The sequence below is a fragment of the Coffea arabica genome, chromosome 4e, assembly GCF_036785885.1.
Source record: "Coffea arabica cultivar ET-39 chromosome 4e, Coffea Arabica ET-39 HiFi, whole genome shotgun sequence".
Classification (NCBI taxonomy): Eukaryota; Viridiplantae; Streptophyta; class Magnoliopsida; order Gentianales; family Rubiaceae; genus Coffea; species Coffea arabica.
In genome coordinates, this window is record NC_092317.1 from 46,494,296 (window position 1) to 46,515,532 (window position 21,237).

Here is a 21,237-nt window from a genome sequence, read left to right on the forward strand (position 1 = left end):
TATTAGCTTTGTAAAAAACGAACGAATGCGGGTGAAAAATAGAAATAAACACTAGTAGGTAGAATCTGATTTCGATATGTTTTTTTTTTTAAAAAAATCATATAGTTAATAAAAAACACTGACATGTTTTTTTGATATTAGCTGTGTTAGATTCTATTTGCCACTAATTTTTTTAAAAAAATTTTATCCATTTTTTGGAAGAAACTAATATCAAAATTAGAATCTACGCAAAAAAAAAAAAAAAATCGAGTGAAGAGTTGAATTTTGGTCCAAATTTGCGACAGAAAGTGGTTGTAGTTGATAGCGACCCTCCTAGTGTGGCTGCTGAAGGCAACCATGGCTGGTGTCACATTCTTGGCTACGAAAATAAGACAAAGAAGAAAGAAATATGAGCAACGTTTTTTTCCCTTTTCTTTTCTTGTAATTTTCAATTCTATCCCTTAAGCTTATAAGATATGAGACCCATGTGAATTATTTCCAACAAGAATATTAGTAGAAATGAACTAAGGGACCAAAAATGTGCGTTTTTCACTTGTGAGTGATGAAAAATCGTTACTATTTCATATGTGAAACTAGTAAAAGTTATAAATTAATATGTAAAGAATGAAAAATCATCATTTTACGTATGATGTACATGAAAGCTATAAAGCTAATCGGTGAGCCACTATTTGTGTGCTTTTTCCTATATGAAAAGCTACAAAGCTAAATATCACTCGTTTGCACGCTTAAGATCCTGCTCCTAAGTGCCTTTTGAGCCTGATTAAGTAATTTACATGCTTTTCTCTTTTATGCTTTTTGGCTTTTTCTCCCATGAGCTGAATCGGCCTCCAACAGGGGAAATAGGACAAACAGGAAGAAATGGACAATAGGGCAGGTGAGGTTTCAAAGGGTCTGATCGGGGAATATTCGTATGGGATTCTCGGACCGTCGTGGATGTGAGATGGCTGATGACTCCCTTAATGAGGCCAACAAACACGAGTGGCTTTTCAAAAATCACGAGGCCAAATCTATTTAAAATCAAAGCTAGCCACCAAGACCAACGGCCAAGAATCTTTCCAAGTAAAGAAATACAAAGTGAAAAATGCTTATTCTAGTTTGCACCCCCTTAATCTTTCGTCATTACTATCTTGGCCCAATTGATAGCGATGTTAATAAAGTCAACAAAAGTTTACAATTTTGATTGTCTCAAAGTTAAAGAAATAAGAGTGAAAAGGGTTTATTCTAGTATGCATTCCCTAAAGTCTTTTTCATTTCGATATCGGCCAAATTGTTAGCAACGACGTTAACAACAAGAAGGAAAGGTCCATAAGTTCTACCATTAGAATATTTGGTACGCATACACATTTTGTTCAATTTTAGCAGGGGTAATGAGCATTTGCGTGGATTCGAGTTAGATTTCTTTTTCTTTCCTCTATAACATCTTTAATGTGTCATGATATCTATTGATTTGAAATTGGTCATACTGTAAACCATAAGAAAAATCATGTCAAATTTCCACAACTAGAATGCTAATTGCAAGTGAGAGTTTGTAATAGAGAATTTTATTACATGGTTGTGTACAAATAAGAAAGTTGAAAAAAAACAATTGTAAACCAGTAAATAATAGTAAATAACGTTAGATAAAGTCCTATAAATACGTCAATAAAGACAAATCACGTGATTTTATACTAGCCAAATTAATGTGTCAAGTGAAAACTACTCTTTATTATGTGATGTTTGCTCCATCATTTTGCATTTTTCTCGTGCTAATTGGCATGTTTATTAACTCTAGGATCTTTTGTTGATTCTGAAATATAAGTTTGGACCTGCATATCCAAAAACGATCGAAACTTCAAGGGTGCAAAGTGAAATATCAAGTCTGTATAATTATGTCAAACCCAATCAAGGCCGTTAAAATTAGTCATCCGGGAAAACCAACAGCCAAGATCATTCCTAAACTAAAGAAGATTAAAGTAACAATCACCTTAAAAGCGTGAACGATGTAGCTACTCACACCGACCCCATAAAACAAGACGCAAAAGCAGTCTGGACTCTGTCGTAGATTTTCTCGAGGCCGCGGAGAAATTTAGAGACACCAAAATCCCCGAAACACACACTTGACTGTGTTTGTGCGTGAAAAAGTCCCTTTTTAAATCCTCACCACTTATATCACCTCAAATATAGGCTTCTTGTATCAGTAGCAGTTTCCGCGGAAGGAGGTACTAAGTAGTTGCTTGAAGAAAGAACCATTTCTTCTCCTGTCTGTTTTTCTCTTTCTTTAATTTTCTTTTTTTTATCCCAGCTGTTTATTCATTTCCTATCTTTAATTGCATTTTAGCAATTGCCCTTTATTATATTCTAGGTAATTTTGGTACTGGTTGCTGTTTTTGGGAAACAGATTGAATTTTGATACATGCGGTTTCATGTTTTGCCTTGGTATAGGTAGATCTGAGGCCATGTGTGAATTTCTGGATTGATATTCTGTGAATTTTTGTGGGTTTTGATTATTAGTTATAATTTATGCACTGCAGTTACGAGTTTTGTAGTTGTAGATGGTCCAGTTGCAGGTGGTAGATCTGATTCTGTAATAGCTGATTGAACTGTGCTGTTATCTTCTTTTGGTTACTAGTTCAGTTGGAACTTTTGTTGGAAGGGAATTGTAATAGTGTCATATTTGAAGAAGAATGATGATGCCGTAAAATCCTGTTTCATTTTTGTAAGTTGTTGCTTGAAAGATAAGATAGTGCCAATAAATTTTTGTATATGTTTGTAATTTCCCTGCTCCAGAGTTGCACAGCTAATTGGTAAATCTTTTATTACTTCATTTTGGTTCGAAATTAGCAGGACTATGAAGAAACTGAAAGGTAGAAAGTCATAGTTTTGTACAATTAGGTGACTTAGAAAAGATAGTGCTTGTAGGCTTATCTCTGTTCTCCTTTTAGGATTGTGCTTGATTAGTTCTTTGATTCCTTTAGCTTTGTGGTCAATCTAATTAGTTTTGTAGTTTTGGGAAGTTGAGGTTTGTCTCCGAAGGAAAATAGTGAAAAATATTGTTACGAATTTTGTGTAAATTTTAACTCCTATTGTCAAATGATTGATTGAGTTCCTTTATGCTATTGAGGCTATAGATATTGACGGACTGATTAGTATCCAGGCTATCTGATTTACCTTTAATTGACAGCAAGAATTTGTAGAAGCTACAGATTTTTTTGGTCGGTGCATCTCATGGTGCATCTTTTGCCTGCAAAGAACTAGTTTCTGAATCTTTCTTTAGCAACTAGGTGATGTGTTGTTCTTCTTATGAGATGTTTGATTGTCTGTTACTCATATTTTTGGCATCAGACATGGCCTCTGTATTATTTTTTTCAGTGATGCTTTAAGATTGGGATGTCACTTTAATTAAATTCAGTTTTTTCTGGTAAAGAAGATTATTCTGTTGGCCAAGCTGTTTATATTTCTCTAATTTGATTTTTTCCATTTCCAATTTTGGACTGAGATTCCGCTGAGTAGCACTTGGAATGGGAGTTAGTTCTCTGAGTTAGTCTTTTGCTTTAGATGATGAATGAATACTGACTAATTTTGTTTTAATACTCTCGGTGCAAAAGTTAAAAGATTAAAGTAGTGCCTTTGCATATGTTAGACTTTGTGCTGATTATGTAAACTTTCTATTCTTTTCATTGTTGAGCAAAAAGAATTCGAGCTTGATCAAGTTGTACAGTCATATGCTTTGCAAACCTACTTCCCTATTCTTTTCATGTTTTCATGTCCCCTTTTTTCTTTTCCAGTGCATGAAATGGCAGCAACATCAGCAGCTACCCTCTCAATTGGATCAACTGCCTGTGTTGGCGCAAAAGCCAACTCGGCTTATAATTCAAAGACGTCTGGTCTAAGTTTCAACTCTCGAAACTGTCTTAGGAGTTTTACTGGCCTCAAGGCAGCCTCTTCTGTGAGCTGTGACTCAGACTCCTCATTTGTAGGAAAGGAAAGTTGTGCAGCAATTCAACACTCTTTTGTCTCAAGAGCACAAAAGCCGAGCCAAAGATCATATAATTATGTTCAACCTCAGGCTTCTTATAAAGTGGCAATTCTTGGGGCTGCTGGTGGTATAGGCCAGCCTTTAGCACTTCTGATTAAAATGTCACCTTTGGTCTCTGCTTTGAAACTTTATGATGTTGCAAATGTTAAGGGAGTTGCTGCTGATCTCAGTCACTGCAACACTCCCTCCCAGGTTTTTGATTTCACAGGAGACAAGGAGCTTGCCAGTTGCTTGAAAGATGTAAATGTTGTTGTCATACCTGCTGGTGTTCCAAGAAAGCCTGGTATGACCCGGGATGACCTTTTTAACATAAATGCCAGCATAGTGAAGGACTTAATTGAGGCTGTTGCTGATAATTGCCCTGATGCCTTTATCCACATTATCAGCAATCCAGTCAACTCCACAGTGCCAATTGCTGCTGAAGTTTTGAAGCAGAAAGGTGTATACGACCCAAAGAAGCTCTTTGGTGTCACCACTCTTGATGTCGTGAGGGCAAATACATTTGTGGCTCAGAAGAAAAACTTGAGGCTTATAGATGTTGATGTTCCAGTTGTTGGTGGCCATGCAGGCATTACTATTTTGCCCCTGCTGTCGAAGACAAAACCCTCTGTCGCATTCGCAGATGAAGAAGTGCAAGAACTTACTGTCAAAATTCAGAATGCTGGGACAGAGGTCGTTGAGGCAAAGGCTGGTGCAGGGTCTGCCACACTTTCCATGTCATATGCTGCAGCAAGATTTGTTGAGTCCTCCCTTCGTGCTCTTGATGGTGATAGTGATGTGTACGAGTGCTCTTATGTCCAGTCTAATTTGACTGAGCTTCCATTTTTCGCATCAAGGATTAAGCTGGGAAGGAATGGGGTTGAGGCTCTGATCAAATCTGAACTTGAAGGTTTGACCGAGTACGAACAGAAGGCTTTGGAAGCCCTCAAGCCAGAGCTCAAGGCCAGCATTGAGAAGGGGATAAATTTTGTGCACAAGCAACCGGTGGCTGCATAGAAGCTTACTAAAGTCGAAGCATTTAGAAGATGAATAAAATAGTTCGAAATTTACAGATTTATTGATTGCGGCGGCATTTTCAGTTTTGTCGGTGACCTGCAGCAAAGGGCTTCCTGCTTCTTTTCTGTTGAAGTGCTTTTGTACCAGAGAAATGAGTATACTAATGTTGTAGAATTTTGTTCTCATATCCGGCCCGTAGGGAACCTTTTGACGTTAGTGGGGCGAAAGATTTGCAGCCCTTATTTTGCAAAATTGGTTATCACTTTTTGCTTGTCTTTGGATGCCATGATCTGGATTTTGATGGATTAGGCTGCATATTTGTTCTACATGATGCAAATTTTACCATCAAAATTACTCGCGAAGCCACCTTCCCTAATAACCTTACATCAATCTGGGGGGAACCAAATTGTCCATTGCTTGCAACTTAGGTAGAAGTTCCATTTACCATGCCCACCTATGAAATATTGCAAGGAGTACAATCAAGTGTGACTCTTAACTGTTAATGCTGATGCCTCTTCATTATCCGTTTACACAGTTTCAAAGGTTGGAGAAGATTTGGTTAAATAGGAATCACTAGGACATTGCTAAAACTACATGCAGGCATCATGTCCATAGCATAATACATCCTAGACGATACAGGTTCTCCAACATGCGTATTTGCAAATAACATATTAACGGCAGCTATTGAAAAAAAGGAATTAACAGAATTTCTATGCCAGACATACTAACAGAACGGAAGCCAACACAATGGCTTGGAAATTGAACGGCGGTAAAAAATAGCCACCACCAATTTTATTTCCTCTGTCTGTGTAAGCAATCACTGGCCTAGATTAAATGTTCAGAAGCTTTGAACAGAAACCTGGCATAATGATCTTCGCATTGTTGTAAGTCTTGATCAAGCACGCATGTTGCAATCATGTTTTAAACCATGAATCCCCCGCTTGGACAGAATCCAATTAACAATGGTGTCGTTGTCCTGCGCACCTGCCCTTTTGCATCTGCCTGCTCTCTCTTGAAGGGGAACATTCCTAGCAGCCCTGGTAGGTAATACTCCATTTCGTTTGACAGCCAAGCCTACATAATACAAGTGGAAACAAGGAGCGCCTTGTACATTTCATTTAACAATACCTAGCTGATGCATACAAGCTTTATGTTCAACGGAAGTCAGGCCAGATGCAGCAATGTGCAGGACTCTGCTTGGGGCATGTAGAAATTATAAACATTCTATTCTTGGAAAGAGAGTAGTTGAGCATTTGATTCAACTGAAAGCTGAAGAAGCAGGCGATCATTATCACCGCTACCAGTAATCATTACAGGAGCAATGCCCTTCCCTGAAATGATGAAACCGATTACGATCTCTAATAACTACTTCTCGATTATAAACAGTTGATACCATTTTAGCAAAATTGTGGCAGTCAAGACATATTCTTAGGTCCTTTGCAATGCGTATCTTTGTACCAGGTGGAGTGGCAAGAATTGCAAATGCAATTGCCAGTTTCTCACTGTGATAAGACATTCTGGTTCGCTTTTCTTCAGCACCAGTATTATGCAATTCTGCTATAGTTTCAGCAACATAACCAGCAATTTTCAGTTGCTTATTAATCTCGTCCAACATATCATATATCTCCTTCTTTCTTGGATGTGAAACATCATCGGCCATAAACTCATGTATTTTGCCTTTCAGTTCAATGGTACAAGAAGCTGGGGTTGTCCGGATTCCTTTCTCCTTCATCAATTTCCGTATTTCGGTAACCTTCTCCCAATCATTGATTGACGAATAAATATTTAACAACAGAACGTAATCCCCTGCTTCTTCTGCTTTGAGTTCAATCAAATGCTCAACTACTCTCTCTCCAAGAATAGAATGTTTATAATTTCTACATGCCCCAAGCAGAGTCCTCCAAATTGCTGCATCTGGCCTGACCTCCATTGAGCATATAAGCTTGTAAGCCTCATCAAGCAAACCAGCACGACCCATCATATCAACCATGCACCCATAGTGGTAAAGATTAGGCACAATACCCAGCTCTTTCCTCATGATATCAAAGAACATGCGACCCTGATCAACCAACCCTGAGTGACTACAGCCTGAAAGAACTGCAGTACAAGTCTGATCATCAGGAACAACACCGACCCTCTGCATCTTTCTGAATGCCCTAATTGCCTGTTCACCGTGTCCATTACTTGCCAAGCCTGCAATCATGGCACTCCATGTCACCACATCCTTGTTAGCCAAGCTCTCAAAGACCTCATACGCCTTCTCAACACACCCACACCTTGAGTACATTGCTATAAGTGAATTAGAAATCTTCATAGAGCTATCAAATCCACCCTCCTTTACATACTTATGAACCTTCTCACCAAATTCTAATGCATTCAACTTCCCACAAGCCTCGAGCACAAGCAAACAAGTGACGTCATCCGGTTGACGCCAATTTGACTTTTCCATGATATCAAACACGCTTAAAGCATCCCTTGTCCGCTTATTACGTATATAGCAAGAAATCAACACATTCCAAGCAGCAGTGTCCCTGTGAGACATCTCATCGAACACTTTACAAGCATCATCGCATTTCCCACTTAAAGAATAAAAATCCATCAAAGTAGTGGACAAAAAGCTATCACATTTATAACCATCTCTCAAAATCCTACTATGTACCTGTACACCATTCAATAAAGATTCCATCTTTACACAACATTTGATTGCAAACGACGAACAAAAGCCGTCTGAAGAAAAGCCCAAATCAAGCATTTCTTTGTATAGTTCAAATCCTAGTGATGCCGCTGAATTATTATGGCTTAAAGAATGAGCTCTAATCATGGTACCGTACAAAGAAACATTGGGTTTCGGATAATGTTGGAAGATTCGACGGCCATAAGACAAATCCTGCAATGGACCAGGGAGGGAAATGCGGGAAAGGAAGTGGAGGAAAATTGTGGGGTTAAGAAGATAGGACGTATGAATGAGATGGGTGTGGATTTGAGGCAGATGGGATTTCTTAGGGCAGGATTTTATGAGTTTAATTAAGTCCTTTCCTGCTTCTTTCTCGGCAGCTTTTGGTCCGAGGTTTAGAAGAGGTGATGGTGGGGAAGGGCGGTGGTAGTGGTGGTTTTGGAGTGAAGCTGCTTCTGCTGTACTGAAGAAACGAGCGGGGAGACGAGAATGGTGTGCGGGAAAGCGAGATGCGAACGCTCTCATGGGTGTTTGAAGCTCTCTTTTTGGGAGAAAAATGGTGGCAAACGATGACACAAGTTCAAGTTCTGTTGGAGAAATTCAAAACCCCCTGTTTGGACTTTGGACTGTTGGCATATATATATATATATATATATATATATATATATATATATGCAACAGGCTCCCCTCATGCTCTGAAAATTAGACATACCTACCCTATTTTCATTGTTTAAGTAATATTCTAGGCCCAAAAGTTTAAACCTTTTCTCAAAATCTTATAATGCCCTTGGGTTATAGTTGACAGCAAAAATAAAAAGAAAAAAAATGTTCATAGTCTTTATTTTATTTATCCTTACTTGCTATAACTATTGTCTAACTATCGACTTCCAAATCACCGCTAATTAAACACTTACTTTTGCTATAATGTCCCTCTTTTACTTAAAAATTTTCATTGCAGACCATCATATCAATTACAAACGCCGCATCAGATACCAAAAAGTTATCTACAATCTTATATCCATATCAGATTTTATTAATATATAGCAATATTCATCAATATGCTTAAATTTCAATTCCATGACTGTCATCTTTCTAATACAAAACAATCTAAACTATCACTACTAATATCAACATCTAATATACTCCATTTGCACAGAATTCAAAATCAATCAAATCCTCTCTTAGGAATAACATTACTAACAATTGCAAATAAAAAATAGAACTACAATGCAGCTATAAATATACTAGGACCACTTTTTTTTCATAACAACCATAACAACATAATCTTTATTTACTCCCTATTCCACATCCTATGCATAATTGTTATTTTTTTTATCACTGCCACTATCTTCATCTTCATCTAATTTGATAATGAAATCATCACTCAACTTGTCATTTGACAATTTCAATTTGCTAATGCCTATCAAAAATGGGAAACAAAAAAGGGTGTAAAGAAACTATTTAATAATAATGAAAAAGAGAGAATTGGGAATAGACACCAAGATAAGTAAGCATTTGTGGTTGATATGTATGGTGGTTTTATTAGTGACAACAACATACATTTGATTGATAAAAATTAAATAAATGAGTGTGGAAGAAAACAGATGTAGGAAGAAGAGGATAAAGAGCTAAACGGGAAAGACAGTAGTTTGAGTTATTGGTAGATAGTAGACGAGAGATCTTTAATTTTTGATTGAGTTTTTCGATGAGTTGACAATTAATGAAGGGTATTGTTATCTTTTTATCACACCAAGGGAGATTCTCGTAATTATGTAAAAATCAAGGGAGCCGAGTGAAATTATCAAAAATTTTAGGGGAGGTTTCTGAAATTATCTCTTTTTAATTGGTTGAAAAAAGTTAAAGTGGGTTCGCAACATGCTTACAGAGATTTGTACAGGGCTAGCCTCCAAAACTGTAGATTGCTTACAGAGGTTTGTACAGATCGTCCACCAACACAGGCACAGCCTTCAAATTGGCAGTGAGATTTGAATACATGATCTTTTGTAAGGAAGTAACCCATTTTTGCCAACTGAACCAACTTATAGCATTGGCACTATTATATGACCACTTGCCACTTTCTACCTTTTCCCTTTCCGTTTTTCAAGTTTTGTTTAGGTTAATTTTCATCTTGGTCCTCTAAAGAAGTTTAAAATCTCAATTTGGTCTTTCGAATTACAAAAAGGGTCTAAATTTCATCTTACAAAATAGTAGACCTAAATTTGGTTCATTAAATTGAAAAAACTTCTAGTTTGATCCTATTTAACATTAATAGTTGAGTACCAGTAAACAAAGATCAAATAGAAAGTTAATCTAACTTTAGGGGATGAAAATTGAAATTCTATTTTTTAATGGATCAAATTGGAATTTTGTGTTAAGACTCTTTTTGGTTTGAGGGACATTTTGAAATACCAAAATGAAAAGAGTTATGTCTAAAAGGTGCAAAATAGTCACTTGTTGATGGATCTAAATTACTTCAAATTTATCACCTAAACACATATTTTTGCTCGTTGTACTTTAACATTTAAACAAGTACTTTATCTAACTTCAATTTTCTTTTCCCAAAAAAGTATCAATTGAAACCTATCTTATATATATATATATATATATAGAAATCACAATTTCATTCACTTATCTTGAAAAGTGCTCATTGGGCACCTTTAATTTTAAAAAAATATATACGCTTTTTGCACAAAACAAGTATGATTTATGAATTGATACAGGACACTACCAAAGAGAAGTGGATTTTTCTGATGAGTACTTAATAAACATTTTTTTACAAAGTTTCCAGGATTATTTTTTTTTTTTTACAAAAGTGAAATTGATTTGAACATGTATTTAAATGTAAGAAATGAAACAACTTGGTAGCCAACCCTAACAATAATATCAACCGTAGAGAAAAGTCTTTTCAGTTTTCATAGATTGAGGGATGTTGAATCAAAGCATCGAATCTAGGTTGGAATTTTGAATAGAGGTGTAAACGATTTTAAAGAAGTCGAATACTCATATGTTCAAATTTGTTTGATTATTTTGAATTTTATTTAAAATTATCTTATTTACTTCTCAAGCAGTGGTCGAACAAGATTTTATCGAGTTGAAATTGAATAACTTAATTTTTTTTTTTCACATGTAAATTTTACTTTTACGCTATTTGAATTGGAGTTAAACTGAACTTAAAAATTTATTAAACACAAAATGTTACTCAAACTTGATTTGAGTAGATAGCAAACCAAATCGAAACATTGAGCTGTTTGATTTGCCTTTTGACTTTAATTTTGGGTTGAGATTCAGTTAAAAGTACGTGCGCCGTCGAATCAATTCTTGGGACTGCGCTACTCTTTGCCCAAAACAGCAAAAAGTACTTTCCAGACGGCTAAGCACGAACCGTCGGAGTCTTCCAATTGTGAGCATTAAATGCTATGATCCGCCCAATCTTTACTCGGACTGAATCCGAATCCAGACTGCCGTTACTCGATTTTGTTTTGGGGTTTACGTGTATGCATGTGGACTGTAAATAGTAGCAAATTTTGAAGGTTTAGTACTCAAAAAATTCGTGTCAATATATCCCAATTGCAGGATACATAGGTTGATTGAATTTGTTAATATTGGGTTCATGCTACCAAGAAAGTCTAGTATTCTTTTTGGCAAGGGTAGGCTGTAAATTGCAATGTATTTAATTATTATTGAACGTCTCATAAATACATTTTTTAATCACTTATTTATTTCATGTATATAAGCAAAAAATTTTCAGATTGTTTGGTACTGCATTTTCCATTAAAGGGTTACTACCTAAACATTGGAATTCCTCTATTAGTACAAAATCCATTGAAAGGTCAACAACAGTTCTTAAATTTGATTACAAAGCCCTCAAACTGCAACCTAGGTCTAGCCATCTAAGTGTTGCTTGATCGTTCGTATTCTCTCCCCTCCATTTCATGCAATACTTAGAAACCCTTTTCAATAGCCATTATGACATTACATTAACTTTTTCTAATGACTTATTTATCTCATCAACGTCACAGCATCAGCCCAAGAGGAATTTTATGCCTTGTTTACTGTTTGAATTAAAGGGAAAGAAGAGGTCACAAAATACTAAATATGATCAGGCAATCATCTCAGTGTCAACAATCGTAGACTTAACCATAAAATGCACAAGTCCTAAATGATATTAACTAGTTATTATTAAACTAATTATGTCTAGAACAAACAACAAAAAGGTAAAAGAGAGAGTATCATCAACTTCCACAGTTAACATCACATATATATGTATACACATTCTGCTTGGGACATCAGATGGTGCTAGGTCAAGAAAAAAAAAAAGGAAAAGATGACTAAAAGTTTTATTACCACTTGAGAAAGATTCAACCAGAAATCATTGTGTTGGGGGAGGGAAAGCAGTCAGAAAACAGTATCTTAAGCTCCTCCTCTTGTTGATCATCATCTACCCTAGAGCCAAAATCGGGAGTAGCAAGAGCATTAACTTCACGAGGGTTAACTCCAGAGTGAGATGGAGATTCTTTCACCATCCCCATGAGCTTTCTCTTCTTGTAATTAGCCTTGAAGCATGCTTGTCTCAATCTCTTGGTGTTATCTTCAAGTTGCAAATGAGGTATTTCTTCCAACATTTTCTTTTCATGCTCCAATATGTCTATGGCTTCTCTAAACTTCCTTTCCGCTCCCTCGCCTTCCTCCTTTGCCAATTCCTGCAAAAGACATCCATCCTCACAACTATGCCTCATACATATTGACCCAAAAAAAAGAAGACAAATAATGGGATACTATTCACATGCTAATATATTTATACAATTTTCTGTACTTTGATGTCTAATGCACTTATAATTAAGAAAAGAGATAGTTAAGAATGCACTAATGAATGCAACAACCTACAAAAGACAATATTGGTCTGAGGTCTTCTCTCTTTAGGTGACTAAGGTCTTATAAGGGTGTAAATTTGAAGAAATGGTAGTACAACATTAGCGAAGATTATAGTTAAGAATTCCAAGTCCTAACAACCCTATACGAACAATAGATGCTTCATTGCCATCAGTAAATTGAAATTCTCTAACAATATACATGTAACATGCTTGGTCCTTGGAGCGGCTGTAGACCAGATATATCGAGAATTAATTAACTTGATTAGGAATTGAAACGTGAAAATACCTGGACATTCTTGATTAGGGTTTGAAGGCTCATCAACTTTCTATGAGGCCATCTTCGAATTCCCAACTCTCTACACCTTTTCTTGAGTAGTGTCAATCCAACATTAAGCTCCTTGGCTGCTTGAGTAATTGGCATGTAAAAATAATTGGAGATGGTTTTTCGAGATAAATTCTTAGAGCTAATAGTCCCACCCTTCTCCTCTCTGGCCTTTTTCATTCCCTTCTCTTCCACCACAACTTCTTCTTGACTAGTTAATAGTTCATTGCTGCCAGCCAATAAAAGCTGCTGATTTTGTATATCAAACTCGGGACTCTTTTCATTCCCATGTCTAAAGCCACTGCCATGAAAACCTTGCCATGAATCTGCTGCAAGAAAATATTTTCAAAATCCCATTGTATAATTAGTTGTGATTAGTAAATCATGTAGATATAAAGAGATGAAGTTGAGTGTTACATAATTATTCATCACCTTGGAACATGTAGTGGCTCGGATCAATATCCAATGATGCGTACGAAGGATCATTCAAACAGCTCCCCATTATAGGAAAAGCATCAAAATCAGGGTCTCGAAAGGGAAAATCAAGTTGTGAACCAGAACCAGCACATCCAGGATTATAGGTACTTAGATTACAACAACATGCACCACCAAGAAAATTTCAGTAAATCAATTCCTCTAGAATAACCAGATTAAAGTGAAAAACTTAAAAGCCATAACAACAAAAACATGATTAAATTTCACCTGAATTCAAGAGGAGATAGTTGAGTTGGAAAGGAGAATGGATAAACATCTTCTTCTTTGGTCATTACTTGAAATTTTGACCAGCTCTGAAATGGCTGAGTTCCCATGTTTGACAAAAGAAATCAGAAATGGTTTTTCTTCTTCTTTTGTGGGTTTTTGGAGTTAACTAATGAGTCGATGACTAAGTTACCAAATTTGCATGAGTGGTTCAGATAAAGAGAAAGTGGAGATAGAGAAACATATACGTGTATATAAGGGAGAAGAAGAGGAGTCATGGATCAATGAATTTGAATGTGAGTCCTTGAAGCAATAATAAGAATTTAGTACATGGGAGATTGTGAGCCGTCACATACATTAAACAAGCACATATTACTCCCACACCTATTTGCGTATTAATTAGGAAGGTTAATTTTAGCTTAGATATCCTCACATTTGAGAAATAACGGTTAAACCACTTTATTAATCTTTTGTTTATTTAAAAATTTATTTAATCAGATTACTGAATAGCCTTAGTGGAGCGAATACACTGATATTATTGTAATACAATAGAAATTTTAAAAATAAATTAAAATGTTTCTAGCATTAGAATTGAACCTAGTCTAGTGATCAAGTCCTAGAATGAAGATCTGACTTACGTGTTTTGTTTTGTATTTTTCAATTTGTTCTGTAGCGGTTTGATCACATGTATTGGTATTCAAGATTTTGTAATTTAAGTGACAGAAAAAAATATGAGCTTTTCGATATGTCTCTGGTTCAATTGCTAGAATTGTTTTTGGAGAAATTCAACTTTTGTATGGAGACATAAGAGTATTATTTTGGAAGATGTAGTATTGAATGAATTTATATGTGTAAATTTCAAGCTAAAACACTATCAACTTGTTAAATGTGCATAAGAATTTAGCTAAGTTATTTTTTTAAATGATAAAATTGGAAAGCAACTACTGGTTTGTGTTGGCTTTAAAATAGTAAATCTTGTTGTAGAACATAAAAAAAGTGAAAGTACAATATTAAAAATAAGATAGATTGATTGTGTTTTTAGGTGGAAATTACCCTAAATGCAACTTTTGGAGTTTGGTGGAGAAAAATATAGTTCCTTGAAAATTTCCCTCATTACATCTGCATTCATCTTGGAAAGTTTATCATGCTTGCTACATAGTTATAACTCATGAGTAGGGGTAAGGAAAAAAAAATTCATGAGTAGGGGTAAGAATTGGTTGGTACTGGTTATTTGGTGTTGTGAAATCTGTAATATCAGTGTATTGGGCTCTAAAATTAACGGAATCCATTCGAATTGATCAATACTAAATTGACCTCTATATCAAATTGAAGTGATATGGAACTCATAACAAAATCCTAACGATCAATTTTAATTAAAAGGTTATATTCTTGAGTAGAAACAATTAAATAAAATGTTATAAATTTGTAAATAATGTTATAAAATGTTATATTCTTGTGTAAATAATTTTAAATAAAATGTTATAAAATTTCAACCAAAAATAAATATTTTATGTCTATATATTTAGGGTTAATCTCATATAAACTGATAGTGCATATGCCATGGGTATAGATACAAGCCAACTAATTATAATTCATAATTTGAATTTAAACTTTAATTCTTGTATATGTGACATACATTTATACTGCTAGTGCATGCACAATCAGTATATATAAGAATAATCTATATGTCTACTTGATTGGTTGTAGTTTTATATGACTATAAATTTATATGTACCTTTTTAGTGCATTTATATATTTAAATACAAAGAGTGGAAGAATAAATATATTCAATTATCCTTGCACTCATTTTGAATAATTATTATCTATATAATTAAGTTTTATTGCATTTATACATACATACATACATATGTATAATCTGTAATTGGGCACATATTAAAAATGCTCACCCCACTTTAAGTGAGGAAGTGGATCATAAATCCTGGATTATGCGTTATGAAAGTACTGCCAGCAGTAATCATATTGGAACTTGCAAATGAATTAGCACTTTATGAAAGTAAAGCAGCACTGTATATCTTGTATTTAATATGGAATAATAGCTAAGTTTACAGTATTAAGACCTTCATCGGAAGTTAAAAAATACATATTAAAACTTATCAAATGATCAGAAACTAAATTCAACGAAACAAACTTGCATTCGTCTTTTGCAAAACATATATATCAACTTTCGTGCTTGACCTCTTGTCAATCACTTTGACTAGTTGGATGTTTAGAAATATTATCCTTTTTTCCCCTTTTTTGGGGTTTTAATTAATATTATCAACTAGTGATGCTGTTGAATCGAGTCGAGCTCGAGGTCGAAGGTTATGAGTACTGCTTGAACTCGAGCTCGAGATCGAACAAGCCTCAAACTTCAGATTCGAACTCGACTCGACGTAGTTAAAAACAACTCGAGCTTGAACTCGTATAATATTTGAACTCGAGAACTCGAGCTAGGCTTGTAAAATGAGCTCGAAAACCTTTGTTTTCTAGACTAGAATTCAGCAAAAATTGAGTGCAAAAAACTGTGCTTTCCTTCAAAAAAATAGCAATTCATATTAAAACATGCATTTTGCTTCATTTCAATGCAAATGCCAACCATGTGATTCGAGCACTCTAAAATCAAAAGTATCAAACTAGTTAATATGACAGATAATGTGACAGTTTCTTAATAGCCAAAATAGCCATGTAAGCAAAAGAAATAAAGAACTTGATATTAATAGAATTTAGTCACAATACACTGAACGTACAGATTTGAGATCAAGTTCTCTATACAACATTCTATTAAGATCCATTGCCAAGATTCTATACAGCAACTCATGTACAGATTTTAATCAAAAGTCAAAACACAACCTGGCAGCAACATTCACTCGAGTCAAAAAAAAAATCACTAGATTCACTACAGCTATACAGATTTGAGTCCAAAGTCAAAAATCAAAACACAACTTGGCAATCATAGCTTGTCAACATTCACTTGAGTCAAAAAATCACCAGATTCACCATAGCTGTATAGATTTGAGTCAAAAGTCAAAAATCAAAACACAATTTGGCAACCACAGCTTGTCAACATTCACTTGAGTCAAAAAGTCACTAGATTCACTACGGCTGTACAGATTTGAGAGTTGAGACAAGTCATTTGAGATGTTAACTGCATAGAGTTCAGATTCCAAAATTCCAAGTTTCTAACACCTATTGCCAACAAAAAAAATATAAGTCCTGTCAAATATCACCAAAGACAAAAAATGAATCAAATTAAGGTACAAAGTTATTGAGAACTCTAAATAACCACAATGCCAAACCTGATTCAAAATGAGCCCTTTGCAATATAGCTTCAAATCTTGGGCAATTCAATTTCTTTGATTATTTTAGCTTGCTGCATTTACAATAAAAACCACCCAAGGCAAATAATTTAGAAAGAAAAGAAGTCATAACTTGTTGAAATTGGCCACAAAAGTTGAATGATAAAACAATAAAACTTACTTTCACTTTCTTTGAGATCCCGTGAAGCTTTCTACACCAGTCCCCTACACAACAATACTTGAACCATATCTGGATGAAGGGAAGCATGATAGCTAACAATAAGGTTCAAGATATGCGCACAGCATCGAACACGAAATAACTTGCTGCCACCTAATAGCTTCTTCGATCTACTAAAATCATCCCGCAAAACTCTAATAGCCACATCATTGGCCGAAGCATTGTCAACTGAAATTGTATGTATTTTCTGCTCAATACCCCCAATCCTTCACACACTTGAAGAGTGATGCAGCAATCTCAATCCCTCGTCTAGGAGGTGGTATGTGAACAAAGTTGAGCACTCTCTTTTGTAGCTTCCAATCCGAGTCAATCCAATGGCCAGTGATAACCATATATTCGATCTTTTTGATTTTTGGATTTCCAAAGATCGGTTGTGAGGCTCACCTTTTTCACATTTCTCAACTTGTTCTTCAGCTTCTTTTTCTCAAGTTCATAGACTGCCATACAATCATTTTTTGCTACTCCTCTAGTGATCTTCTGCCACTCGGACATGCTACGCTTTAGGAACATATTCAAACCTTCTTCTTCAAGAATGGTGAAGGGATGTTCGTACATCACAATCCAATGTGCAGCTGCTTCTCTCATTTTCTCCATGTCAAATTTTCCAGTATGCAAAGGTGGTACAGTAGGAAATGCATCATCAGCCGGCTGAAAGTTCAGTTTCGTTTGTTGTGCAGCTTGTCTTAAACTTGCTTTTCTAGATGGACATGACTTCCGGTGCCGCCACATGCTAGATGTTTGCTTTGATTTACCCCTTGATAGCTTTTTATTGCAATAACGGCAAATGGCATAGTAATTGCCATTTTCTTCAAATTCGTTGAAGTCCTCCCAAGCTTCAGAAGTTTTATTTCGTTTTGGAATATGGAATTCATCATCTTCATCTAATTTATCCTTTTCTCCTTCTGTATTGTTATCGTCGGCAACCACAGCTTGTTGTCCTTCTTGTATATTACCCAAAGCAGTACTTTGTGTAATCGGATTAGTCATCGTGTTTCCTGGATTCATCGTTGACTCATTGGAGACATATATTGGGTTGTCCAACTCCAATATCAATGGAGTACATGAATTAGCATTGGAAACTAGTGGGATACAAGAAATCTCGGGTTGACTGACCTTGTCTTGAGTTGACATCAGTCCATAAACACATGCAGTCCAAGCTAAAGAAAGATAACGAATTTTCAAATCAGGGCAAGGGAATTGGTTATAAAAGAGAATAGCTAATCTTTTTTGACTTAATAATTAATGAAGGGGTTGCTGTGCTAGTTCCAATTTCATCATTATTAGTTTAATTGAGCATGAAAGTAGCTCTTCCACTGAAGCATCTATCTATTGCTTAACCTTGATGTATTTGTAGCCTCGAATATAAGAAAGAATAAGGAACTTTCTTGTAGACACTCATAAGTTCTCTAATATGTTCTTAAATTGTGATATTCTTTTTCCCTTTTTTGCAATTTTCATGTGCAAAATGGACCAAAAGCTGCTGACTTTATAACGGTTTCTAGTGATAATCTAGAATGTGATAATCTAGTGCCTTTACTAATCACTAGTCCTTTGTCTTTTAGGATGCTGTAGCTAAATGGCCTCCTCTGCAACCCATTGCATTTAATTTTGAAAATATTTCTACAACAGAGAAAGTTGAATGAGGTGGAGTTCTACTTTTTACTGTCTAATTCATTGTCTTTGGCAAGGGAATGGCCGAATGGGTAATGAGAGTTGAAAGAGAATCGCTAAAAGAAACATGCATATATATACCATTAACCCAAAAAAAAATTAGAAAACTAAAGGGGAAACAAAGGCAAAGAAATTAGTACCCTTTCACCCTTGACAGCTTCCCACGAGCTCAAGTTAAGGTGGTGCTGAAAACCTCCAATTTCAGGGAGACAGATGAGGTAAGGGGTAATAAGCCAGCAGCGGTCTTTGAAGTTTACCCTCACCAGCGAGGAAGAGACGTGACTTGAGAGTTGAAAAGAGGAAGAAAGGCTTGATGGGGACTGGCTGGTTCATGATAGGTATGGTGGAAAACCTCTATTAGCTAAAGTAGACTTGGCCCACTTGGGATTCCTTTTGATTGCGTAAAGTAGGATGTCCTAATACCTAAAAGGAGAATGCAACTTGTGGACCATTCTTTTTAATTTAATTATCACGATTCATTGCACCAGACAACAATTTATTACCTAAATTGAGAGGCATCCCTCAGAATTATGAGCCAGTGCCTGTGGGGAGGTCTCTCTCTACTAAAAGAACTTGAGAACTTTTCGTTTTTAATGTTTTCAAATTAAGTTCTCTAAAAACAAAAAATAAGAATTATGATTTATGAAATCCCTACTTTGTCCACACAAATAAATAAAGGTGGTAGAATGGTTCATTGTAAATTTCATAAGTTATTTACCTATATTAGTAATTATATATATTGTTTTATTTTTTATGCGATACTCGATAGAGCTCGTCGAGCTCACAAGTATCAAATGTCTAATATCGAGATCGACTCGCTAGCTCTAACGAGCCGCTCGAGCTCGATCGAGTTCGATCAAGCAATCTCGAGCTCGGCCTTCTAACTGAGTAGCTCGCGAGCTCGAGTCGAGCTACTCGGTTCAGCTCCACCCCTATTATCAACCCTGACAACAAAATTGTTTAGTTGGGAACTAGATTGCAATGCAGATATTATTCAACTCGTTGAGAGTTGATATTTTGACTATGAGTTGAAGTGACTAATCTGAGGCTTTGTGACTTGTAATCAAATATTTGTGCGCATTCTTGAGCTGCTTTTGCTTTAATTACTTGAGTCACGTTATTAACAATAGACCAGATATCGTTCTTCAGAACACCATTTACGATGAAAACATCATTATAGAGGCAGCATTATTAACCATGAACAGATTGCCAATGCAAAATGAAAATATATAATCCCTTCGTCCAACTTTGATAGACTTATTTTTCTTTTTTATCCATCCCAAATTATAGTCCACTTTTTAAATAAAAAATATAGTTAATTTGTAACTTCTCTAAAATGTTTTTATTTAATGTAAGTTGTTATTGAGTATAACCTAATTTATTTATTGTAAAGCTAATTAGTCATCCTCCGTTTAATGTAAGGATATTTTAGAAAGATAGTGAACTAAATTTATTCTTCCAACAAAATTAATTAACTTTTCTTGCACCATGTGGAAAAAAAATCAAATCTATCAAAAGAAAAAAACAAAACGATCCTCATGTTATAAATTATGGCTTAATGACTAGATTGCACGCTTGTGGCAGGATTGCCAAGTATAACGCACCAATCATTTGTTTGGCGAAAATGAAAAGGAAAAAAAAAGTCATTAATATTTTCAGATCATTGGATAGAAGATAGATTTTGGTAAGTTACATTTACACACATTTCAGATGAGATTTATAGGTAACGTAAGTGGTGGGCTAGCGCAGTATATCACATTATTAGCCATTAATACAAGAAAAGGTTACAGTGAAGAAATTTATATGTAACTGCACTTCTTTATCATTAAAAAAAGAGAATGTTAATTGTGACATTTATGATCAACTCATTTAATTACTTGAGTTTAAACTGATGAGTATGTTTTGATCACTTCATCAAGAAAAATATCTTTCCATCAAGGTTCACTTTAACCATCTTTCCTCAGGAAAAAAAAGGAGTTAAAACGAAACATAAAGAAAGAAGGGAGAAATCTGAAAGTTGAATATTGTGTGAAAAAGAATTTTTAACCTTTTTTTTCACATGTTCATGCATCTTTTTGTGAATATTGAGATGCCGCTTATTGTTGGTAATAGTTTGTAATGAGTATGTTGAAATCCATTGTCCCACATTGAAAGAGGATAAAGTGCATGTTGCCTATATATGAGTCATTGTCCTATTCCTTTACAAACTTGTTCCAAGATAATAGTTTGGAGGGAAAGTTTGGTGGGAAACTTATTTCAAGATATATAAAATCTTGACAAGGGCACTTGGGCACTTGGGGCACCTTGGGGCTTTCTGAAAGGGTGTCAATCAGAGGTAGTTAATGGCGGTTGGCGGTTACATTTTGCAGACATATCTGTTAATTGGCTAACTACCCAAACGCCTATTCAATAAAGATTGCATCCTCTGATAGTGCCTTGAATAGGTGCTTCAATC

General features: G+C 35.4%; 3 protein-coding genes across 4 annotated transcripts; 1 reads left to right on the top strand and 2 right to left on the bottom strand.

The window, feature by feature from the left end:
- The first annotated feature begins 1,985 nt into the window (after positions 1-1,985).
- On the top strand, positions 1,986-5,282 carry LOC140006134 (malate dehydrogenase, chloroplastic-like). 2 transcript variants are annotated; one of them, XM_072047976.1, is made up of 2 exons: positions 1,986-2,239; positions 3,765-5,282. In XM_072047976.1, the coding sequence occupies exon 2, from the start codon at positions 3,773-3,775 to the stop codon at positions 5,009-5,011; it is 1,239 nt and encodes a 412-aa protein (XP_071904077.1). In that variant the 5' UTR covers positions 1,986-2,239; positions 3,765-3,772; the 3' UTR covers positions 5,012-5,282. The 2 variants fall into 2 exon arrangements, with proteins under 2 accessions (XP_071904077.1, XP_071904076.1); XM_072047975.1 differs by having other exon boundaries at positions 1,987-2,198.
- Positions 5,283-5,497: 215 nt separating this feature from the next.
- On the bottom strand, positions 5,498-8,300 carry LOC113740303 (pentatricopeptide repeat-containing protein At3g47530-like). Its single transcript, XM_027267885.2, has one exon. The coding sequence runs from the start codon at positions 8,208-8,210 to the stop codon at positions 6,309-6,311; it is 1,902 nt and encodes a 633-aa protein (XP_027123686.2). The 5' UTR covers positions 8,211-8,300; the 3' UTR covers positions 5,498-6,308.
- Positions 8,301-12,043: 3,743 nt separating this feature from the next.
- LOC113739301 (uncharacterized) lies at positions 12,044-13,687 on the bottom strand. Its single transcript, XM_027266530.2, has 4 exons — positions 13,581-13,687; positions 13,311-13,462; positions 12,843-13,207; positions 12,044-12,385 (listed from the first exon to the last, which is right to left on the bottom strand). Exons 1-4 carry the CDS (start codon positions 13,685-13,687, stop codon positions 12,044-12,046), a joined length of 966 nt encoding a protein of 321 aa, XP_027122331.2.
- Between the last annotated feature and the right edge of the window lie 7,550 nt (positions 13,688-21,237).

Bases quoted from the DNA above. Each gene is read 5' to 3' on its own strand.
- LOC140006134 (XM_072047976.1), top strand. From the start codon at position 3,773: ATGGCAGCAACATCAGCAGCTACCCTCTCAATTGGATCAACTGCCTGT.
- LOC113740303 (XM_027267885.2), bottom strand. From the start codon at position 8,210: ATGAGAGCGTTCGCATCTCGCTTTCCCGCACACCATTCTCGTCTCCCC.
- LOC113739301 (XM_027266530.2), bottom strand. From the start codon at position 13,687: ATGGGAACTCAGCCATTTCAGAGCTGGTCAAAATTTCAAGTAATGACC. The intron at 13,208-13,310 runs GTGATGAATAAT...ATTTTCTTGCAG, and splicing joins GAGCCACTACATGTTCCAAG to CAGATTCATGGCAAGGTTTT. The intron at 12,386-12,842 runs GTATTTTCACGT...TGTCTTTTGCAG, and splicing joins CCCTAATCAAGAATGTCCAG to GAATTGGCAAAGGAGGAAGG.